General features: G+C 45.4%; 1 protein-coding gene across 3 annotated transcripts in view; it reads left to right on the plus strand.

Annotated features, from left to right (window-relative positions):
- The window catches only part of STAC3 (SH3 and cysteine rich domain 3), a 64,216-nt gene that overhangs the window by 32,824 nt on the left and 6,211 nt on the right, over positions 1–25,181 (plus strand). For all 3 annotated transcript variants that reach the window (XM_033939716.1, XM_033939715.1, XM_033939714.1), the window contains 4 exons: positions 10,562–10,611; positions 12,977–13,068; positions 14,023–14,074; positions 14,819–14,956. In XM_033939716.1, the coding sequence (XP_033795607.1) occupies positions 10,562–10,611; positions 12,977–13,068; positions 14,023–14,074; positions 14,819–14,956 (332 nt within the window). The remainder of the gene's footprint in view (positions 1–10,561; positions 10,612–12,976; positions 13,069–14,022; positions 14,075–14,818; positions 14,957–25,181) is intronic.

Genomic DNA, 25,181 nt, shown 5'->3' on the forward strand with positions numbered 1-25,181 from the left:
CAGAAAGAATGACAAACAGACAGGGAGCCAGAGAGACAGCCAGCTAGCCAGCAGCCAAAGAGATAGAGACAAAGAAAAAAAAGACAGACAGACAGCGGCCAAGGAGAGAGAAAGAAAGAAAGACAAACAGATAGGGGGCCAGGGAGAGACACAGACAGAAAGAATGACAAACAGATAGAAAGCGGCCAAGGAGAGATAGAGACAGAAAAAATAACAGACAGCAGCCAAGGAGAGAGACAGAAAGAAAGAAAGACAGACAGACACAGGGGCCAAGGAGAGAGAGAGACAGAAAGAAAGACAGACAGACATGTAAGTTTCCCTTATATTATCGCTGACCTGGGCATCCATAACTAAAGACACACCTAAAACCACACCCAATACTGTGCAAGTTAAGATCTGAGTCTTAAGTTTAAGGCTCTCCACTGGGGATCACCTTCATATATTGCTTGTTTATTTTTTTAAAAAATTGTTTTCTATCCTGCTCTCCCCAATGAGCTCAGAACAGGTTACAGGTCAGCATCTATAATAATAATAATTCTCTAAGCGCACATGCGCACTTAGGAGGCTGTGGGTACCTGACATGTGCTGTGTCCGTCTGTGGCCGTATTCGGAGGCTTAAACGCATGCGCCGGCTTGGCGCATCAGACAGCAGGCGGCGGCAGTGTCCAGTAGGGAACACGTCGACGACTCCCCCCTCCCGCTCCAACTGCTGCCGCTCCTGTTTGAAATGGCCTGCTGAGGTTCAAGGCCGGCTGTAGCGAACCTCACAGGCCACTCTCCACATGGAGCACGTTCCGTCTGACGCGATCGCATCAGAGGGAACATGCTACCATATGGAGAGCAGCCTGCGAGGTTCGCTACAGCCAGCCACGAACCTAAGCAGGCCGCTTTGAACAGGAGCAGCAGTGGCGGCAGGAACCATGGATGGGTGGAGGGAGGGGAAGAACGGGAGGGGAAGCGAAAAAAGAAGAGCTATGGAGCAGGCAGGAAAGGGGGCTGTTTTGGTGGGAGGGTTGTGCTGAGTGCAGACAGCAATCATGGGGGGTGGGGGTAACAGAAGGTGGCCACGGAGCAGGCAGGCATGGCACAACAGGGGGCCAGAGGGAGAGGGAAAGGGGGCTGCTTTTGGGGGAGGGGTGTGCTGGGGGCAGACAGCAATTGGGGGGAGGGAGGAACAGAAGGGGGGCCACGAAGCAGGCAGACATTGTACAACAGGGGGAGAGGGAAAGGGGGCTGCTTTGGCAAGCAGGGGGGCCAGGGAGTCAGACAGAAAGAAAGACGCACAGACAGGGGACCAGGGAGAGACACAGACACAAAGAATGACAGACAGACAGCGTCATTCTTGAAGAGAGAGAGACAAAAAAAAAATAAAAACAGACTACAGACATCTAGCACCCGTTAGTGTAACGGGCTTAAATACTAGTACATAATATACAGTTAACGGGTTATAATTTGCCATAGTTAGAGTACAAGATTTTTCAATACTGTACAAGTTTTTAACCTAACTTGACACATACTAGGGATCTAATACCAATATACATAATATACAGTTTAAAGGTTACAATATGCTATTTTTACAATGCAAGTTTTTATCCTAACGTGACACGTACCGAGGATCTAGTAGCATTATACGTTTCTTTGTAATCCATTGCTTTACCCTACATACTTCAGCAAACCCTCCGTTCTCAAAATTATTTTTGTTTACATATCCCTTCCCCATGTTAGTCTACTAGCAGATGCATATTTTATGATACTGCCCCCTCATTGTGAAATGCTCTCTCCCCTAATGTTTGTCTCTTCTAGCCAAAGTTCCATGCTGCCTTTGACATATCCGTTTCAAAAAGCTTTTGGAATGATGGTAGCAAATTGTGATCCTGTGATGTGGATTCACTTACCAAATTCTGAATTTGTTCTGTTTGCCCTTTCCTCTTTTATCTTTGCTTCTAGTATGGGTGGTTTACTTTTCTTTCAATTTAATGGAGTTCCTTTCTTTTGTGTTAATTCTTTTAATTGTAAACTACCCTGTTATGTGTTCAGGAAGGGTGATATATGACATTGTTAATAAACCAAAATACCTTTAAATATACACTCCTCCCTCTGTATTCGCAGGGGTTAGGGGCAAAGCCGGCCCGCGAATATGGAAAATTCGCAAATAACTTTTGGGCCGACTCTGACCCACCCCTGCCTCCCTCCTACCTCCCGGACCTTATCTGGTGGTCTAGTGGTGAAATGGGGCAGGAGCAATCTTACTACACTCCTGCCCCGTACAGAGCCGTCATCATAATGGCTGCCATGAATTCCCGTTGTAGTCTACAACGGGAACTCACGGCAGCCATTTTGATGATGGCTTTGCACGGGGCAGGAGTGTAGGAAGATTGCTTCTGCCCCACGTCACCGCTAGCTCACCAGGTAAAGTCCATGCATGGCCAGTGGTCGGCGTGCAGCACAATGTGGCGAGTGGCATTGCAGACTTCCACCTGCACTTTTAGATCGCCACAGAAGCTGAAGTTGCCCAGGAAGGGGATGACGAGTAGGTTGTAGTACAGAGGTTTGAAGTACGGGGGCAACCAGAGCTGCATCCACAGGTCCACAGGCTCTCCTCTACCATCACGGACTGGCTTGCTTCGGGCTTAAGGTGCGGAGCCACGGCAGAAAGGCGCAGGGCTGGGGTGAGGAACAGGGCACCTTCTCCTCCAGATCCTCCTGTAACTTTGATCACTGCCCGAGCTTGTCCGTGTAGGAAAATCGCTCCCATGGAGGTCGAGGATGGAGAGATTCACTAGGGGGGGGGGTCGTGGGCCAAGAAAACACGAATAACTGAATCCGCAGATACTAAAACCGTGAATACAGAGAGAGGAGTGTACATAATTTGGGCTACCAGTAGTGTGATGCAAGGATCAGTTCTTAGCCATGTCTTTTTAACATTTTTGTGAGCCGTAGTCGCCTATTAAAAAATTTCTAGGCAAAATACAAACATAAAAATTTTGCAATGTTAAAAGTACATAGACATAATGCCAAATTAACTAGACATACTGGAACATGGAGGGAAGGGGGGGGGGGAGGAACTACATTCGTTGTAGGATAAACAATTAAGGTAAGTACAAAAGGGAAAAATTGTAAGGGAAAAATTAAAAGAGAGTTTTAATTAGAGATCAGTGTTTAGTAAAATTAGAGCTATAATGAGAAGGCATCTTTAAAGCTATAATGAAAATGTATCTTTAAACAAGTGGCTTTTCAGTTTCCCTTTAAAGTGGTCAAGTAATTTTTCTTCCCTTAATTCTAGGGGTAGAGCATTCCACAGCTGAGCTATGACGGAGAATATTTCTAATCATCTTGTACATATTATTTTTAAAGAGGGCATGCTTAATAATTGCTGATTGACGGATCTAGGTGTGTGCAACGGTGCATATGGAATTAACAGATTATAAATTCAGGTGTTTTTTAATTAATCATTTTAAATGGTAACAATATTATCTTATAAGCGATCCTGTGAACAACTGGGAGCCAATGAGCTTTCTTCAAGAGCGGTGATACATGATCAAATTTTTTCACATTGAGATGAGTTTTATTGCCGAGTTTTAAATTATTTGAAGGCGCTTTATTTCTTTTTGAGTTATCCCTTTAAGCAATGAATTGCAGTAATCTGATTTTGAAATTACTGATGCATGGATTAATATATTCAGAGATTTTGTTTCCAGGATTTTTGATATTGACCGAATCATTCGGAGTCTATAAAAACAGGATTTCACTACATTGCTAATGTGCTCGTGGAATGAAAGTTTCATATCAAAGATGACTCCTAGAATTTTTACTTAAGTTACTTGTTGTAAAGGGTTGTTTTTAATGCAGATTGGGCTGCATAGATTCACTCCCCCTTTCCAAGGGAACAACATTGTTTTTGTTTAGGCCACATTTAGGGCTAACATATTGTCATCAAGCTGTATTGTGGAAAGGCTGTTAGGTAAGGCTGGGAAACTTTAAGAACATAATTTAGTGCACTGGGCTGCCTACAGTTCATTTGCCCTGCCTAAGCTAAGTTCTTTGCATTTTCCTCTTGTCATTGTCTGCAGAAGTTTTGAAGAAGAAAGACACACATTAACTTACTAAAGTGTGAGCTAGCATTGAACAATGATATTAGGCAGGAGGGGGGTGGAGCCAGTGAAGAGTTTTCCCTTTCTAGTGTGGTTGTTCAGTTAACACACTTCACAACGCACAGGGATCTGAGGTTCCTTCCTCTTTTTGCAACACTATATACATTAATACACATTAAAGACAGGGTGAGGAAGAAGATATTTTTGCCACCATTTTCTCCCTGATAAAGAGTATATCTACAACACACAAAAGAGAGGTATTTTTGGAACAGAGTTTGATTACCAGTGTAGTTTTTTGTGACTTTGCATTTAAACTAAATTAAACTAAACCTTAAGTTTATATACCGCATCCTCTCTATGAATATAGAGCTCGGCACGGTTTACAAAAGTTTAATAAAGGAAGAGAACAGCACATTGAGTTTGGTGGATTGAGAATAGGGGGGGGGGGGGAGGAGAGCGTTATGTTTTTGTGAAAAGACTGGTTTTCAGATGCTTACGGAATAGTTGGAAGGAGACCTGAGTCCGCAGTGAGGTAGTAAGGTTATTCCAAAATCCTGTAATTCTGAAAAAGAGAGATTTTCCCAATTTTCCCGCATAGAGGATACCTTTTAGTGAGGGGAAGGAAAGTTTAAGTTTTTGGGTGGGCCTGGTATTGTTGAGACTCGGGGAGTTCCAAGATAGAGGGATTAGAGGAGGGAGGATGTCATGTAGGATTTTAAAAGCTAGGCAGGAACATTTAAAATGAACCCTGGCGATTATTGGGAGCCAGTGGAGTTTGGACAAAAGTGGAGAGACATGGTCAAATTTACATTTTGCGAAGATCAGCTTGGCCACGGTGTTCTGAATTAGTTAAGTCTATGAAGACTCTTTTTTGTTAGACTAAGGTAGATGGAATTGCAGTAATCTAGTTTGGAAAGGATGATGGATTGAACAAGGACGGCAAAGTGTTGTTGGCGGAAGCAGGATCTCACTTTCCTCAGCATGTGGAGGCTGAAGAAGCATGATTTTACCAGGGAGTTGAGGTGGTCATTGTGCATTTAATCCTCCATTGCCCCAGGTACATAATCTTAGATTATGAGCCTACTAGGAACAGAGAAAATGCCTGCATATATGTTTGCTTGTACCAAAGAAAAGTAATATAACATATCCATGACCCTTTACCCTAAGTACATAAGAATAGCCTTACTGGATCAGACCAATGGTCCATCTGGCCAAGTATCCCATCTTCACGGATGCCGATCTAAGTTACAAATACATGGCAAAACCCCAAATAGTAGCAGCATTCCATGTCAACAATCCAGGGCAAGCAGTGACTTCTCCCATGTCTATCTCAACATCAGTTTATGGACTTTTCCTCTAGGAACTTGTCCAAAACTCTTTTAAAACCAGCTACTTTAACTGCTCGTACCACATTTTCTGGCAACGTATTCCAGTGAAAGAATATTTCCTCCTATTGGTTATAAAAGTATTACTCTGTAACTTTGAGTGTCCCCTAGTCTTGTAAATCTTGATGCAGTAAAAAAAAAAAATCAATCCATTTGTACCCATTCTATACCACTCAGGATTTTGTAGACTTAGATCATATCTCCCCTTCATAAATGTATAGAATATCAGATTTATTTTTTTTTACTGCTGGGACTACAAGTATACTTGTATGTCCAATTTCTAGGAAATTAACATCAGGTTTGACTGACTTAAATAATAACTATCCTATTTCTGTTTTGCATTTTTTAAGTAAATTAACTGAACTAGTAGTGTGGACAAAAATTTAGAATGTTTAAAAAAACTTGTACTGCATTATAGTCATTAACACTGTTTCAGTCCAGATCAGAGATTTTAATTATCAGCAATGGAATTCTCTTCTGTGTTCATTGAAAATACGGAGCAAACTTGCTTAATGTTTGATACCTGTTCAGCCATGCTATTCTTTTGGTAGATGGTTAAATTTGGGAATGAGGAGAAGATTCTCATAACTTAACGTTGCCTTTAATGCAGTCACCATACCTGCTCCAGCCGGTTTATCGTGCATATAGTTTAGTGGAGGATTATCAAAACGGTTTATCGTGGTCTTTTCCGAGCATACTAGCAGTCTCTGATTCTGCCATGCAAATGGGCTCATCAATATTTAAACAATATTTAAACGATCACTCTGGGCGATTCAACCTTTGGCAACCAGATATCAGCAACTGATCCAGCAGCATCTCTAGCGTATGTTTTGACTGTGGTTCATGAAAAAAAAAAATAATTCCAAGATTCACACAATAGTAATTTTTTTGGGATGGGAGGAACAAAAGCTCACTTCTTGTGTTTGTGTATTATAGGCGTGTCTTATGTGTCCACTCCCTCCCACCGCCACTGCAAAGCAACTCCCCCCGACACAAATGCACCCCCCTGAAGCATCAGGAGAGATGCCCACTCCCTCCGCTACCACAGCCATCATGCTCCTGGTAACCCCATCCCCCCCAGCTTGTTCACAAAGTCTGGCCGGAGAGATGCCTACTCCCTCCGGTCAGCAGGCCTGCCTCTTCAAAATGGCGGGCCTTCCCCTTCCCACTACATCCTGGGATGCACTGTTGAGGGGCTCTTAATGACCCAGGTTGCTTAAGACCCCTCCAATAGGGTCATTCAGAGGCTTAGGCTCCTCTCCAGCGTATCGTGGCTCGCCATTTGAAGACTTGGACCTGCTGGCAGGAGATAGTAGGCATCCCTCTGGCTGGCCTTTGTGAACAAGGTATGGGGGGCGGGAGTTGTTGGAGGCAAGGTGTGTGTATATGCGTGGGGTCATCGGAGGCACAGCGGCAGTGGTAGGGAGTTGGTATCCCTTCTGCTGTGGGGGTGGGGTGGGGGGAATGCATATGTGTTAGGAGGTTTGCTTGACAGCAGTGGCAGAAGGGGGGGAGAATGGGTATCCCTCCTGCTGCCAGTGGGGGCTTATCAAGTGGGTTGCTTGATGGCAATGACAGGAGGTAGTGGGTATCCCTCCTGTCAATCTTCGACTTGGGGTCTTTTTTAAAATTTGTGGGTGTATTCTGCGCATGTGCCAATTGCTCTCACCAGCGATCGGCACATGCAAATTTAGCAACCCTCGGCAAGCCTCATTTGCATGTGTGGTTTTTTAAGAATGACTTGTCTTTTTGAAATTGTTACAACAGCGGTCATGACAGTGACCTGACAGATTTTATCACAAACATTTGAGAATCTTCTCCTGAGAGGGATAGTAAATGATGGCAGATAAAGATCTGTATGGTCCATTCGCCCAGGAAGTAGGATACAATAGATACTTTTAATATGATGCCAGCAGCAAAATGATCAGCTCACACAGCTTCTGGTTTCAGATGGTCAGTATTCATAGCATTCTCTAACCTCCTGTGTATAGGGAGGAGGCAATGAAGGGTCTGGCCTACAGAAATTGTGACTAGATCTTCACAGTGTAGAGATGACATATCAGGGGAAAATAGTCAAAGAAAAGAAAGGATTATGCATTGAATATCCAGGATCATCATGGCTCATGGGAGGTAGCCCGCCTGCCTCCTGCGAACTGAATATTGGGCCCATGGAGTGTTGTACATGGACATTAGAGACAGTTCCTGCTTGACAGAGCTTACAGTCAGTCTATCGAAGACCAACAAACAGAACAAATAAAAAAAAATTAGGGGTTTTTGCTTATTATTGGAATGATTAAAGCAATATGGGTCTTAAACAGGTGAATAAGGGGTTAAGAGCTAAATAAGCCTCCAAAAGTTGGGTTTTAATCTGGATTTGAATAGGGCCAGAGATGGAGAATGATATATACCGAAGTCTGTTCTTGATGTATAGCTTAGATGTCAGGAAGTCTGTTCTAGAATGATTTATGGCATAACAAAGTGAAAGGAACAGTTCAGAGGTGGCAGAGGAGGAGAAGGGTACAGATAAAAGTGACTGATTTGATGAATGGAGTTCCTAGGAGAGTTTAGGAATAGATGGGGTCCCCCCTTTCCCCACAGCTTTCTTCTTCCTTAGGTTCCACCTTCTCCAACTCTCTTAGCTTGTGTCCTTTCCCCTCCCCTGGTAAGATGAGCCTTCAGCTTTCTCTACCATTTCTCCAGGGTGATTACCTTCCAGTTTTCTTTCTTATTCTCCTTCCTCTCTGTTCATTTGTTCTCTCCTTTCTAGCAGTTTTTTTCCCCAAACCGTAAGCATTCATGCCAGTGCTATAGCCATGGGTGGGTTCAGGCCCACCCATGCCCACCCACTTTTGCCTCAGGACTACCTAGTAGCAGCACATCTACGTGTAGGTGGTAGAGATCCCCAGGCCTCGCCATGTAAAAACGTTGAAATCTCCTACCATGTACCTTTTAGAAAGCCGATCTTCACTGGCACACTGCTTGCTCTGACCCCACAGTCTTTCTTCTGATGCAACTTCTTGTTCCAGAGAGGCAGAGTACATCAGAAGGAAAGCTGTGGGGTTGGCATGAGCAGCGTACATCAGTCACACTGCTCGCTGCCAGCGAAGATTGGCTCTCTTAAAGGTATGCAGAAGTGGGCTTGAAACACTGGAATGCTTGGGGGGGGGGGGTGGAGGGGGGAGGGGAGGCTGAGACAATGAAGTGCCAGAGCCAGAAGAGGGAGAAATCTACACACCTGACTTGGGTCCAGACCCACCTACAATTGGGTGTCTGTTTACACCCCTGATTCATGCCCACCTCATTCTCTCTCTCCCTCTCAGAAAGACGCAGTTCTGTGCATCAAGGCACAACAACCCCCTTCTTTTCCCTCAAACCCTCCACCTTTGGCCAGCCCTTCCCCCTCTAGTGTCTTTTTTGGCCCGACTGTTCCTTGTCCCAGGAGCGTAGCATGACACCCAGATTTGGGCAGGCCTGGACCCCATTTAGGTGAGCAGAAGATTTCATCTCTCCCTCTCCCACCAAGGTGAGACGATCCGACCTTTCCCCCTGCTGCCTACCATTCAAAGAGCTGATCTTCACTGGCAGCAAACAACCTGACTGATGCACACTGCTCACACCAACCACACATTCTTCCACTCTGCCTCTGCGGAAACAGGAAATTGCGTCAGAAGGAAGACTGGGGCCAGCGCGAGCAGCATGCATCAATCATGCTGCTCACTGCCAGTGAAGGTTGTCTCTTTAAAGGTACGCAGAAGGAGAGCTTTGGGGTGATTTTAATTGGCGGGGCTTGGGGGATCCCCACCAGATACCTTATAGATGTGCTGCCACTGGGTGGGCCTGGGCCCACCTGTGGCTAAACCACAGATGGGGCCTCCAAATAGTTGTGTGGTCAAGACTAAAATGGCAGCGTAGGAGGATGCAGCGAGGGAAAGAAGAGAAAAGCCAAGCAATTGCTGTTCCCTGTATAAAATTCTGCATGGGAAGTGCAGGATTCTTTCAAAATAACTGAATTATGGAATAATATTCCTCTGTGGTTGAGAGATTTAGGCTCTCTTCAAATCTTTTGTAAACATCTAAAAACTTGGTTATTTTCCAAATTGTAAAATCTTTCTCTCCTCCATTTTTCTTTTCTATTTTTGTTTACTGTAAACTGAGTCGAGCTTTATTTATATAGAGAAGACACGGTCTATATACTTAAGTTTTAGTTTAGATCTGCATTGCGCATTTGAACGGAATTCCCTCGGGAGCAATTTAGGTACAGTAGTTATTTTCGTGTATATGCAGGACTTGCAATATGGGTTGTACCCGAGACAATGGAGAGTTAAGTAACTTGCCCAAGATCACAAGGAGCCTCAGTAGGATTCTGAAACCTGGCGTTTGTGGTTTTCAGATTACTGCACAATGACTGTATAATTCACACATGCATGGGCAAGGAACCTATTCGGCCTTTACATTAATAAGTTCAGTTCCTTGGAGAATAATTCTGATTTTTGATGGAATATGGGATGCTGCATATGAACTGGTTTCTACTTAATTTTCTTTGTATTATGGTTTTCATGTATGCTGTTTTATCTTATTGTAATTCTCATTTCTTGTGAAATTGAAAATGTGGTATATAAAATCCTGAAACTTAAATTAAGGGACCATAATGGTAGAGAGTGACGGAAAGAAAAAGCGTGGGATGAACATAGAGGATCTAGAATCAGAAAATAACAGTAAATATTGAAGAACTAAGACCAGTACTGGGCAGACTTGCACAGTCTGTGTCTGTATATTGCCGTTTGGTGGAGGATGGGCTGGGGAGGGCTTCAATGAATGGGAGGGTGTAGATGGACTGGAATGAACTTTGGTGGAGACTTCAGTAGTTGGAACCTAAGAACAGTACCGGGTAGAGCTTTGGATTCTTGCCCAGAAATAGCTAAGAAGAAGACTGGATGGACTATTTGGGTCTTTATCTGCCGTCATCTACTATGTTACAATAAAAATATAAACGCACCATATATCAATATCAATACATACGTACAGTAGGCAGGTAGAAAAACAGGAAGACATTTCTTAGCTGCTAACGGTGTTCTTTTTCCTCAGGGATCCAAGAAGGAGAGAAAAAAGGAGATAAAGGTTCTGCTGATGATAAGGTTTGTGTTGTGTGGTGATGTGTTCAGTTCAGTGACTAATTTAACCTATGAAGCCCACACGGTCCCTAATGGACCTTGTCTGGGAATTTAACACCCTAGAGGTGCTCTGCTTTGACAGCTCTGTCACTACAAACTAAAGCTGTAAAATTCTGTTTTCTCTATTCCCTACACCACTGCATTCCTGCAGGTAACATGTTTTGTACATTTTTCTAACTTTAATTTGTTGACCTAAGTGCATTTCTCATAACATTTCATCAGAATACTAAGGAATATTCCTTCTGATGAAGTCAGACCTGCTGAAACACAGCCATGTCAAGATGTTTATATGACTGAGTTTGCACTCTTATGAACTTTGCTATTTATCTTTGCTATTTATTGCACTCTTATGTACAGTGCTATTTTCTACAGTGGATTAAAGTTGATATAGAATCCTGAACATTCAGATGTGCCACTTTGTTTTGCTTTCTGCTGTGTGTTATGTGGGATACTTTCTCCTTTTTTGTTTTCTGGTTCTCTTCTACACCCATGTCTGAAAGACAATCCCAATTATCTTCCCAAATGATGTAAAATACAGGCAACTGAATCTTTGGGAAAGTTCTATCAAAACCAGATCGAAATGGAAGGCTCTATTTGTGACTTATAAAGAGTTGTACAGATTATTGTCCTTTTTATACAGGCAGCCCCCAGGTTATAGACATCCGACTTATGTCGGACTCGTAGTTACAAATGCGGGTCAGGCGGGTCCAGCTTCTTCGCTCCTCTCCTCTCAAGTAGGCCTCCTTGGACATCTTAGAGCTGGCATGGTGGCAGCCAGAACAAAGATAAACACCCGCGCGGGAGAAAAGCACAAACTTGGGACACAGAATGGAGGAAGGGAGGGAGAGGGGCACATTGGAACATGTGAGAGAGTAGACGTGTTGGGACACAGAAGGGCGGGAGCATGAACTTGGGACAAAAGAATGGAAGGAGTGAGGGAAAGAGATGCTGAGATGGGGAGGGAATAGAAAGGGAGCATTGTTGGACATGGCTTTCTCAGTGAGAAGGAAAGAGCACATGAGGGAGGAAGGAAGAAAGAGGATAGTTGTTGGGCATAGGGATGGATTATTGGCATGATGGTTGGAGAGGAGTGAGGTAGAGATGCATGGGGAAGAGAGATGAGAGGGAGATTTGTGATGCAAGAGAGAAGAATGTTGGACATGGTGGTGGAGGGAACGGAGGAAGAGATGGATGGGGAGATGCTATCAGGTGCTATAGAGGGGCCTCAATGAGGTGGAGAAAGTGGGAAGAATACTAGGATCAAACTTTGGGAAGGAAAAAGAGTTTTCCACAAATCTATGCTAGTCCAGAGAGATTTGTAGTCTTCCTTCCCTTGCAAATCTGACATTCCTACCCACTGTTCTTTCAAGCTAACTAGGCCAAATACACACAGATTCTCACATGTTCTGAGTTACATACAAATCTGACTTAAACAGTTTTAAAAAGGAATTTGTTCTTAACCCGGGGACTGGCTATACTTTTTTTTTTTAACTTTATTGATTTTAAAACTAATAAACAGTGCCAAACAAATAAAGAATAGTAGGTATTACATACAATGCACTATTATCTGTACAGGTAACTTATATATCATTCAAGATTTTCAATACATATATTAATTAATAATACATTTTAACACAATATATGATTTAAATACATCTTAAAGTTACCTAAATGCCATCATCAGTATTTATTTATTTCCCTCCCTTCCCCCCTTCCCCCATGGATGTGTATAGGTAATGAACTAAAGAAATATATCATATCTCCATAAATTTAGTTAATGAGCACCAAACTTTATTAAATACACTACTAAATCCCCTACATTTCGTGTTTATTCTTTCATATTTGTATATAGTGCATACATTCATGGAAAAATCATGACAGAATAAGGACTGGCTATACTTTAATAAAAAGATTTAAATATAAAATCATAAATGTTCAAGGCTTGTGCAGACGAGGACAGTGTCCACGGAGATGGGATGGGGACTGGGACAGAGCCCATGGGCAAGGGACGGGGATTTGGGACAAATTTTGTCCCTATGTCTTTCTCTAGTTAGTATCCCTGTGCCCATCCCCTGATCCATCCAGTCTCGGAGGTGACAGGCTCTGTATTTCTGTTCCAGTATGTTTCTGTTTTTTTTAGTTCAAAATTTTTATTGAAGTTTTGTGATAACAACAGAAAATACACATGTACAGTGAATACAAACAATGAGTCATAGCATAAGAAAGTCAGCAAACTATGATAGAACAAATGAGAAGAAATGTAGCACAAAGTAGAAAAAAAAGATGGACAACTTTTTAATTTTGATCTGTCTCTTTGTTTCCTCTGCAGAATAAGAAGACTCAGCTAGGTTTCATGCAGACTCATTATTTTGTGGCACTTTACCGCTTTAAAGCTCTGGAGAAGGATGACTTGGATTTCCAGTGAGTTACAACTTTCTGGTGCATCCCCCATCCCTGGATGTGAAACTAGGCGCTATGACCGATGACTTTGTTATTTAGGCATTAATATTTAAGGTGTGTACAGCTATATTTGGGAATGATCTGGATACCAACTTGTTAAATCAAACACTCAGAACCACTGGTAAAAACCAAAATGACACTGAAGGCGTTTCATCTACAAAGGAACAAGCCTTAGGTTATGGAGTTTCACCCACTTTTGGTTTTCTTGTAAAGAAATTCCTATTCTCCTGCTCCTCTTTACATCACTGGCTTGAACCCAACCTACCTACTTTTCACTATATTTTTTATCTTTATTAAATCTCTTGTTAATCTAAAAAAAGGCTCTCTAATTCATTATTAACTAACTTATTATGGACTTTATGGACTTCATTAAGAGGAGCAGGAGAATAGGAATTTCTTCTCAAAAAAACCCGAAGTGGGTGAAGCTCCATAACCTGAGGCTTGTTCCTTTGTAGATAAACTTTTAAGGTAACATTTCTTCTCCCCCACTGGCTAAATTTTGGCTGGAGCGAATGTTACTTGGATAAAATTTAGGTGGGCAAAGAGGCAGCGTTGGAGATGTTCCCAGAGCATAGTTCGACTTTGGTTGGTGATCACCACTGGCTGGCCAGATATTTGGGTAACGATGGTAATGTGTTTCAGGCTGAATCTCTGGATAAAGTTAACCAGACAAAATTGTTCAGTTAATTTGCCTGTATCCAACAAGCTTTATACTTTATAGGGAGGGTGTACATGTGCAGGGTAAATTCTTTTAAGCTCATTACCCTAACCATTCTATTCTTCACATACACAAACAAGGCCATGGATTGTGCTGTAGAGTTAATTAAATGAGATACAATAGGTTGATTTGTATAAATCAGCTGTACATGGACATCAGTTATGAAATGTAAATTTCTATTCTTTTTACCCCTTCAGGGCAGGGGACAGGATTACAGTTATCGATGATTCCAATGAAGAGTGGTGGAGGGTAAGAATTGGAGAAGGGCAGTCGCTGGGTGCAATTTTCAATCTCCTCATCCCAGTGCTTGACCTCTTCTGGCACAGGCTATGAAACTTAACACTGGTCATGTTGCAAAGCTGAAAGGTTTAAAGATGTATCTCTAGTTGAATCACTCCCACTTACCAGCCCCTGGACAGCCTCCCTATGTAGAAAGAATATAGACCTTTTAGTCACAGGGACAGTATGCTTTACAGTGACTGCTGCTGTGGGACAATGTTGATGAGGCTGATGTGTTTGATTTGTTCTACCTAATACGCTTGGCATGCAGTTGAGATATCATGGTGTCAACCGCTATATGTGCATTTTGCCTGAGATTTTCACATGACTACAACCTTCTGTCTTTGCAAAAGTAGCTTGTCATTTGATCAGGATGTAGCTTTGGCTTGCCAGAGCACTGCGAGAGGCTATAGTTAAGATTTTAAGTGAGGCATGCTATGCTTTTTCAGTTTGAGGTGAAAAACACCAATTCAAATACTTTCAAAGAATCGAGAAGTGCAATAATCCCCACTAATACTCGGGCCATGGAGTGTTGTTCTCTCCTGAAACTACTAAATTGGAGAGTAAAAGGTTTTAAGATTGTGCTTACATTTAGTAAATATTGAAGGCAGTCATTTTCTCATGGGGTTGCTCTACTTGGAATCCGAAGAAATTTAAGGGTAGCAAGAGCCCCGTGACTTGTTTTCACCCTCTGATATCTTCTCTTGGTTCTAGGGTAAGGTTGGAGAGAAGGCAGGATATTTCCCAGCCAACTTCATAATTCGTGTCCGTGCAGGAGAACGGGTATATAAGGTCACCCGTTCTTTTGTTGGAAATAAGGAGATTGCACAGATCACACTGAAGAAAGATCAGGTGGGTATATTCCAGTTACCTACTTTATGTGCTGGATGGAAAAGATCCTTGGTTTATACCAGTGTTCTTCAACCACCAGTCTGTAGAAATTTCCTGCCGGTCCACAGGGCTGGCACGTGCATTGCACCCGAGACAGTGTTCTTCAGCCGCTGGTCCACGGTGCGATCGATGCAGCGTTGTCTTTGCGCCGGCTCCCTCTTCCTCAGTGCTGCAGTGCACAAAGACAGGGGCAATGGCTCCTACGCGCTTCCTGCGCCTGAACCGGAAGCCTTCTCTCTGACGTCGCAACGTCAGAGAGAAGGCTTCCGAATGAGATGCAGGATGCGCGAGGAGCCGCTGTCCGTGTCTTTGTACACTGCAGTACTGAGGAAGAGGGAGCCGGCCCGAAGACAACACCGGGGGCGGCATAAAATGGCCAGGAAGGAGCAGGCCAGAAGTTAAGGCACAGCATGGAGGGAGGGAGACAACAAAGGTAGGGGGAATGATTTTAGTTTTGAATTTAGTGATTGATTTACATCTGCTGTCTGTTCAGGAAGAAATGCATTTGTTTCTTTTCTTCTGGGGTTGTACTGTATGCGAAGTCTTGCATCTTAGGGTTTGTTTGTATATATTAGTACTTTTAGTTTTTGGTCCCGTATTTGCATGGGGTTATCTGTGTTCTGGTAGGAATGAATATTGAGAAGCATACAGTTTGCTTTGTATAGTTTAATTTTGTGGTTGACCATTATGTGTTGTTAATAAAATTATATTGTGTGTTTGTGTGTGTACAGTATATATGAAAAATGAATGGAAAAAATGGTGTTACAATTAGTACTTTTATAGGAGCGGGGCCTGGGGCAGAGATTGGGTGGAGATGGGTGTGGTCTGGCCCACGACTTAGCCCAATGTTCTTCAACTGCCAGTCTGCGGACTGGTGCCGGTCCACAAAATAACTATTTTATTTCTGCCGGTCCATAGGTGTCAGAAGGTTGGTTTAAACCACGATCAGTAGCTAAATCAGTTAAAGGTGGGCCATTATTCCCAATCATGATTGCATTCACGTCTCCCAAAGCATGGCCCAACCATTAGATTATCAACAGTGCTGTCCTTGCAAAGCTACTAAAACTATGGTCAAACTGTGGGACAGTCACTGCCCTGTGAACTGTTACCAAAATATGGGCAATCATTCTCAGCTTTGGTCAGCCATTTCAAATCATGACCAAACAAGGATGTCAGATCTTATAATAATCTCTGCCCGTTGGTAGAATTTTGGATTTGAGCTAGTGTACACTGTTCTGCCAGTGGCATCAAAATTAAATAATACAGCCAATTAGTTCTGGAAATTAGTCACACGTAGTAGATGAGAAGGAGCTCTCTGCCTGAAAATCTCCATTTTAAGTGGCTGGACTGAACAGTATGTAAGAAACGATAGGGTGGGAGATGTTCTTAATGGACTCAATAGGAAGATGAGAGCAGATCTGTCAATGAGAATCGTAGCAAAAGGAAGATATAGAAGAAATCAATTTCAGAGGGGAGACAGTGAGAGGGAAATGAAGGAATGTTATGATGTGCTACAGAAAAAAAAAAAATCACATTTTCCAACCTCTAAGAGTTACTAGTTTGTCCTCAGACACAGGCTGAGTCAGTGATTTCATCACATGTGTGAAGGGATTTGTAGTTCAGGTTCCTTTTTTTTTCTTCCTAAAATTTAGTTTATTTCATTTCATATGATGGACCACCTTTCCCCTAAAGCGGCAATGTGGTTTCACAATATCATAAAAATAGTCATGGAATAGGTGTAAGTCAGAGAAATTTAAAGGCTAGGCGAAACCAGGGAGGTGTGTGAGAGGAGTACAATTTGTATTGGTTCCACTGGCGGAGAAATAATAGTTAATGGGATGTACAGGGCTGGATTAATATTATTTTGGACCTTAGGCAAACATAAATTTGTCGGCTCCCCTACCACGGCCCCCCTCCGCCACCATTAATTCACCTCTCCAGAAGTAGCAGGGAAAAGTGCAGAGCCTATCTGTGGGTATGATAGCAGTAATAGCTTATGAGTGAGAACGGGGACTATGCAAACACATGCTTTGAATGGAGAAGCTTAATGGGTAGAGCTGGAGAACAGCCAAGTTACCCAGTTCAAAAGGGAATCGCAATCCTGGATATCTGTAACCCTAAACTGGTTCATTGTGGGTCCTGAAGTGCTGATTTCAATTGGTGGTATCAAGAACTACACTTCCACTTCCGTATTTGCGGTTTCATTAACCATGGTTTTTGGTTATTTGCGGTTTTTTGAATGCAGGCTTCTCCCCCCCAATTTACATCACAGGAAATTGGGGGAGGAATCACCCGAAACCTGCAGCCAAGATGGAGCCCGCTGAACTGACAGGATCCAGCGTAGAGAGTTGCGCGGGGACAGAAATCCCACCCGTCCCCACCCGTCCCCGCCAAAATCCCACCCATCCCCACCCGTCCCCGTGAGGAATCCCTCCGTCCCCACCCGTCCCCGTGAGGAATCCCTCCGTCCCCACCCGTCCCCGCGAGGAATCCCCTCCGTCCCCACCCGTCCCCGCGAGGAATCCCCTCCGTCCCCACCCGTCCCCGCGAGGAATCCCCTCCGTCACCATCCTTCCCTATAAACTTCAGAAATAGTTATTTTATTTAATTATGCTACTGAATTAAAGGCTCTGGTAGAGACCCATTTACAAATAAGCAAAGAGACTATTAATTTGGAAATATTAATTGGGAAGAATACATACTTTGTAAATGGGTTTCTACCAGAACCTCTAATGTAAATATAAAATATAAATACTCAGCTGATGAGAACCCACAAACTGTCAGCTGAGGACTTCCTTTGCAGTTGGGGTCCCTTTTGCCAAGCTTGGCAGGCAGCAGTAGCGTCCCTGAGTCACAGATGCTGGCACCTCAGTGGCTCATGGATGCTGCCAGCGACTGCTGCGCTTGGTGGAGGGGAGTTCTGACCATCTCTAGAGGAGGTCCTCTGCTGGCGGTGCTTGGGGATCCCCACCAGTCACAGCAAGGACCAACAAGTACTTCAACACTGTAGAAATAAAACCAGAAATGCATTTCCTTTTCTTTTGAACACAAAACAAAGATATCTGCCATATACATTTCCCAAGGCAGATGACTCTATGCAATGTCACCTCGGTAACAAAATACAAAAATAGACAAATACACCCCCTCCCTTTTTACTAAACCACAATAGTAGGTTTTAGCACAGGGAGTTACGCTGAATGCCTCGCGCTGCTCTCAATGCTCATAGGCTCCCTGCGCTAAAAAACAATATTGCGGTTTAGTAAAAGGGAGCCATAGTGCAAAATATAGACAGCAGATATAAATTCTCAAAACAGACACATTTTGATCACTAAATTGAAAATAAAATCATTTTTCCTATCTTTGCTGTTTGGTGATTTCATGAGTCTCTGGTTGCACTTTCTTCTTCTGACTGTGCATCCAATCTTTCTTCCTTTCTTTCAGCCTCCTGTATGTTTCCTCTCCTCCAGACCTCATTCTCTCCCCCAACTTTTTCTTTCTGTCTCCCTGTTCCCCCTTCTTTCTGTCTCTCTGTCTGCCCCCTTTCTTTCTTTCTCCGTGCCCTCCCCCAAGCCACTCGGTTTGCTGCCACCGCCATCGGGGAATAGTCCCCAAGCCACCGCTGTCCCAAGCTTTCCCTGCAGAAGCGTCGCGCTGACCAGCATTCCGCTCCCTGACGTCAATTCTGACGTAGGAGAGGAAGTTCCGGGCCAACAAGGCATTTCTCCTCATTCCATCCAGCCTGAGCCCCATCTCTCCTTGATCCAGCATTTCCCTTCTGTGTCTGTCAGAATTACCATTCCACCTATTTTCCAGCATCACCCTTCTTTGTGTCCATCTCACCTATATCCCTATCTCACCACTTTTTCAGAATCTTCATTTGTCTCTGTCCTTGTCTTTACCCCATATTCACCATTTGCCCTTTCAATGTCTTTATCTCCCCCCCCACACACACTTTTTCAGCATTACTTCTATGTCTCTATTTCACCTCCTCTTCATGTCCCCTCTGTATCTCTATCCTTATTCAGAAGGTCCTGCTTACCCTTTCTCTTCTTTGTGTCACTATCTCCATTTTCAGCTTTCCCCTCTTTTCCTTTGTTACTGCACCCTGTAGCCAGAATCTTTCCACCCTCTCTCCACTCCGGCCCAGCCCAGTATGAAATATTTCCTTTTGTTTCTCTCCCCTCTCTCTTCTCCTCCCTCACCCACGAGTCCTGCATCTGGCCCTCTCCCTTCTACCTGCACCTGGCAACACCCCCCTGCTCCGCGGCTCTCTTAAGCAACTCGTCAGCAGCGGTGATCAAGACAAGCTGCCGACATCGAGGCCTTCCCTCTACGAGTCCCACCTTTGTGGAAAAAGGAAGTTGAAACAAGCGGGACTCGCAGAGGGTAGGCCCTGACGTCAGAAGCTTGTGTCGATCGTTGCTGCTAAGTTGCCGAAGAGAGCCGCAGGTAGAAGGGAGAGGGAGATAGGAAGGCTGTAGAAGCTCCGGAGCATGACACCGAACCCGGCCAGGATGATTTCTTTTTCAGGCTGCTGCTGCCGCTGCCATCCCCCACCCGAAATGACAAAAAAACAGCCTAATGCCCGCGTCGGGAAATAGCCATGCTGAGCAGTGAGCTCAGCATGTACACAGATGAAAGCCTTGCTTGCTGATTGGTCCGGCGGCACGGTGGGACGGGGCCGCCGGACCAATCAGCAAGCAAGGCTTTCATCTGTGTACGTGCTGAGCTCACTGCTCAACATGGCTATTTCCCGACGCGACGCCAGACTTGTAAGCTGCATCTTGCATCGCCAGAATTTAGGTAGGCTGTTTTCATCCCCGTGGGAGTCCCGTGGGCAAGGGGGCGTCCCCGTGGGAGTCCCGTGGGTCAGGGGGGCATCCCCGTGGGAGTCCCGTGGGCCAGGGGGCGTCCCCGTGGGAGTCCCGTGAGCCAGGGGGGGAACCCGCGGGATCCCCGCGGGACCCGCGGGATCCCCGCGATCCCCGTTCCCGTGCAGACCTCTTATTCCAGCGCTGTTCCCAGAGGCCCGCCACCGAGCGTGCACATGCCTGCAACTCAGCGGGCACACGCCGACTCTGTACCTGGTATTTGCCGGCGCCAGGTATGCAGTCTGATCCGGAAATCCCCCGCCAAACCACAGCTGATGCTGCCGCTGCACAAACTCCCCGAAAGCGACTCCCTGTCATTTCTGCTCCCAGCCCGCAGCCAATCCCCTTCCAACTTTCTCCACTCCTGAGCAGGCACATTGAACCCACAGGCTGGTCCCAGCGCGCACGGATGGAGGGGTGGTGGCAGGTTATTGCTCTCTCCCTCGCGCAGTGGTGTATCCCTGCGCCCTGTTCTGGAAGTAGTTCTCAGGATTCAGACCACACTTTCCTTTACAGCCGGTGGTATTTGCCCAAGCGATACACAGAGAAAATCGCTGCACAGGAACAGGTCAGATTATTTGCAGTTTTGTGCCTTTTCTAGGTTTTTTTAACAGAAAAGCAGCGAATAGCATACAAAAAATTATTTGTGCTTTTTCTGTATTTGCGGCCATGCTGTTTCCTATCACCGCGAATACGGAGGGGGAAGTATACATATAGAACACTTAATTGGGGATGTAAGTTCAAATACAGGACTGGCCAAAAGTTTCCCTCTTGGAGATGTGTTACTTGGCAGCTCTACAACAGTGGGCTGAGAATTGGGGAAGCTGGGGAAGTTATTTTCACTCTCCGTTGACTGGTACAAAGGGTAAATTGCTCAAAAGTGTGATATTTAAGGGCAATGTGTACAAGATATAAATTTAAAAAGTTTTACAAGTGAAAAAAGGTTCACAAATGTAAGAAGCAAAGCAAAATATTTAGGTTTTGCTTTTTTAAAATGCTTCTGAAAGGATATAGGCAGAGTGGAGGGAAATCTTAAGTGTTACCTCTTCCGAGATGCATATAACTGCTGAACAGATTTGGAAACAGCCAGGGTTATTTAATAATCTTTATTCCCTAGCTTCCTTATTGTTGCTTACCTTTCATGTTTTCTTTACTTTTAAATTGTAGTTCTCCCCATTTTCCTATTGTTTTATGTTTGTGATGTATTATTTAGTCGGTACTTATTTGTTCATTGTCTTCCCCTTTTTAATACGAATTGTAAAATGCTTAGAAATCTTGATTTACATTTTATCAAAATTTTAATGAAACTTGAGGGAGAATTAGGACAGCATTCAAGGAATTTGCCCAAGGAGTTTAATAGTTACCGTATTTTCACGCATATAACGCGTGCGTTATACGCGTTTTTACCTACCGCGCATACCCCTCGCGCGTTATACGCGTGAGCGCGGTATACAAAAGTTTTTCTACATAGTTCCCACCCCGCCCGACGCCCGATTCACCCCCCCCAGCAGGATCGCTCGCACCCCCACCCCGAACGACTGCTCGCACGCGCTCCCACCCGCACCCGCATCCACGATCGGAGCAAGAGGGAGCCCAAGCCCTCTTGCCCGGCCGACTCCCCAACTCCCCGACAATATCAGGCCAGGAGGGAGCCCAAACCCTCCTGGCCACGGCGACCCCCTACCCCCACCCCGCACTACATTACGGGCAGGAGGGATCCCAGGCCCTCCTGCCCTCGACGCAAACCCCCCTCCCTCCAACGACCGCCCCCCCCAAGAACCTCCAACCGCCCCCCCAGCCGACCCGCGACCCCCCTGGCCGACCCCCACGACACCCCCACCCCCCTTCCCCGTACCTTTGGTAGTTGGCCGGACAGACGGGAGCCAAACCCGCCTGTCCGGCAGGCAGCCAACGACGGAATGAGGCCGGATTGGCCCATCCGTCCCAAAGCTCCGCCTACTGGTCGGGTTGGGCCCATGTGCCTCAGGCCGCGCCCCCAGGTGGGACCTAAGGCTCCAGGGCCTATTCTGATTGGCCCACGCGCCTTAGGCCCCACCAGTAGGCGGAGCTTTGGGACGGATGGGCCAATCCGGCCTCATTCCGTCGTTGGCTGCCTGCCGGACAGGCGGGTTTGGCTTCCGTCTGTCCGGCCAACTACCAAAGGTACGGGGAAGGGGGGGTGGGGGTGTCGTGGGGGTCTGCCAGGGGGGTCGCGGGTCGGCTGGGGGGGCGGTCGGAGGTTCTTGGGGGGGGCGGTCGTTGGAGGGAGGGGGGTTTGCGTCGAGGGCAGGAGGGCCTGGGATCCCTCCTGCCCGTAATGTAGTGCGGGGTGGGGGTAGGGGGTCGCCATGGCCAGGAGGGTTTGGGCTCCCTTCTGGCCCGATATTGTCGGGGAGTTGGCGGTCCTTCGGGGTGGGGGTGCGAGTGGTCCTGCCGGGGGGGGGGGGGGTGTCGGGACAGCGCACGGAGAGTCGGGGCAGTGCACGGAAAGTCAGGGAGGGTGAACGGAGAGTCGGGACGGCGCACGGAGAGGCGGGGCAGTGCACGGAAAGTCAGGGCGGGTGAACGGAGAGTCGGGACAGCGCACGGAGAGGCGGGGCAGTGCACGGAAAGTCAGGGAGGGTGAACGGAGAGTCGGGACAGCGCACGGAAAGTCAGGGAGGGTGAACGGAGAGTCGGGACAGCGCACGGAGAGGCTGGGCAGTGCACGGAAAGTCAGGGAGGTTGAACGGAGAGTCGGGACAGCGCACGGAGAGGCGGGGCAGTGCACGGAAAGTCAGGGAGGGTGAACGGATAGTCGGGACAGCGCACGGAGAGTCGGGGAGGGCAAAAGGAGAGTCGGGGTGGCCAGAGGAGAGTCGGGGCGGGCGAAAGGACAGTCGGGCTGCATGCGCGTTATACCCGTGAGCGCGGTATACAAAAGTTTTTGTACATAAAATCGTGGTTTCTGCGCGCTATACCCGTGTGCGCATTTTACACGGGTGCGCATTATCTGCGTGAAAATACGGTAACAGGGTAAATTCCATGGGCTGAAAACTTACCTCCACTTTGTATGTGCCCAAACCTCTCCACTCCAGCCCAGATGAGAGGCAATCAGCCAGCGCCAGTCCCTCTCCTTTTTTCTGGCCTCTTCCCTACTGGCACCCCTCACTAGCATCTCAGGGCTCGTCTGAAGGGCCTATGCGAATGTGCGGACATCGACGTGATGACCGTGCACTTCCGGGTGCCTCAAGCTGCGGCCACTACCTTGTGTGCCGCAGCTTGAGAAAGTTTGCAGGCCACTGCTATAAAGTATACATATTGAGATCTTAAGTCTGTCCCCATGCGCCTTATGACATAGACCACCAGCCATTTTAGTAGCCCTCTGGCCCAACTCTTAAAATGGTTAGTGAGCTACGTCATAAGGTATAAGTGGCCGGACTTAGATATTCCAGTTCTGTACTCAGATGATATGTAATTTGAGCAGAAGCAGGCCAGCAGATACTAAATAATGACCAGATCATCTCAGCATAGTACTGATCCTAAGAAGAAAATACAGTGATACCTTGGAATCCGAACACCCCAGTACCCGTACAACTTGGAATCCGAACGAAAATTTTGCCCCGGAATCCGAATGCTGCTTTGGAATCCAAACGCCCTGCACATTGTTCGTGTGTGTTTGCGCGTACGTTTCCCCAGCACTCGGGCCACCCATACATCGTAATAGAAGACCCAAAAAGGAGTAGAAAAACTTTCTGGGACAAAAAGAGGTAAGCAGGAGATAACCTACTGTTACATTACTCAAATTAGTAGGTTTTAGGAGTACATAAGTCTTGATTTATCAAGTAAAACAATTGCGTTGTAAAGGCAGTGAGATTTACAGACAATGATTCACGCAATTTTTCCACTTACAATAATGCCAAAATGGGACAGTTTTTGGTTTTAATATCGAAAAACCGTAAATACAGGGAGGCAGGAGAGGGCAGCTGGAGCACTGGCGAGTGAAGGAAATCACTTGCAGTATGCTCCGACCGCCTCTTCCTGCACTAAAGTCAGGCTTCACCAATCAGGAGCTGCTTTGACACACAGCTCCTGATTGGTAAAGCCCGACTTTAGCACAGGAAGTCCCGGTTGGAGAATACCGCGAATGACCGGGGGAACACTGTATACAAGAACTATAAGAGGAGATGGAAAGATTAAATAAGAAGAAAAGCAGGAAAGGGGCGGGAACAGAAAAGGAAAGACATAAGAACATAAGAATTGCCGCTGCTGGGTCAGACCAGTAGTCCATCCTGCTCAGTAGTCCGCTCACGCGGTGGCCCTCAGGTCAAAGACCAGTGCTCTAAATGAGTCCAGCCTCACCTGCGTACATTCCAGTTTAGCAGGAACTTGTCCAACTTTGTTTTGAAACCCTGAAGTGTGTTTTCCCCTTTAACAGATTCCGGAAGAGCGTTCCAGTTTTCCACCACTCTCTGGGTGAAGAAGAACTTCCTTACGTTTGTACGGAATCTATCCCCTTTCAACTTTAGAGAGTGCCCTCTCATTCTCCCTACCTTGGAAAGGGTGAACAGTCCATCTTTATCTACTAAGTCTATTCCCTTCAGTATTTTGAACGTTTCGATCAAGTCTTCTCTCAGTCTTCTCTTTTCAAGGGAGAAGAGGCCCAGTTTCTTCAATCTCTCACTGTATGGCAACTCCTCCAGCCCCTTAACGAAAAAGAGTAGAAAATACTGAAAAATATATAAAGGGTAGGGCTAAGATGGAATGCAAGGTTAAATAGAAGTCAGATAGGTTTCAAAGAGGGCCCGTTTATTAGCAGTTTTGGTGTTCAAAGGCATAGTTGCAGAAATTAACACTTCACGTCTATGTTGAAGTAATACAGATTGCAACCAAAAATGCACATTATGCGAATCAAAGGATTTTCTAATAGACAAAACTAGTCTCATAGAAATAATAATAAGAGTATTAAACAAAGCATGATGAGAGACTGGAATCTGACTAGAAGGAGCCTCTGATTTAATTATAATTATGCTACTAGATATATTGGTGTGTAAATAAAAAATAGACCGCATAACAGACCATACATCATTCCAGAAGGTCTGTTAAGCAAGTACATTCAAATAGCATGTGCAATAAGGTTCCTGGAAGTGACTTGCAATTCCAGCATTTATTGGAGGAAAGAAGTCCAGCTCTGTGAAGCTTCTGAGGCGTCCAGTTCGTTCTATGATGTCATGAAAACATAGATTGTAATGAGTTAGCGAAAGGAATTGATCTAAGGGTTCTGGACCAAAAGTGAGTCCAACTTTTTTCCAGTATATGACACTGAAGGTCCAGTT

Source organism: Geotrypetes seraphini, chromosome 3 (assembly GCF_902459505.1).
Source record: "Geotrypetes seraphini chromosome 3, aGeoSer1.1, whole genome shotgun sequence".
Taxonomy (NCBI): Eukaryota; Metazoa; Chordata; class Amphibia; order Gymnophiona; family Dermophiidae; genus Geotrypetes; species Geotrypetes seraphini.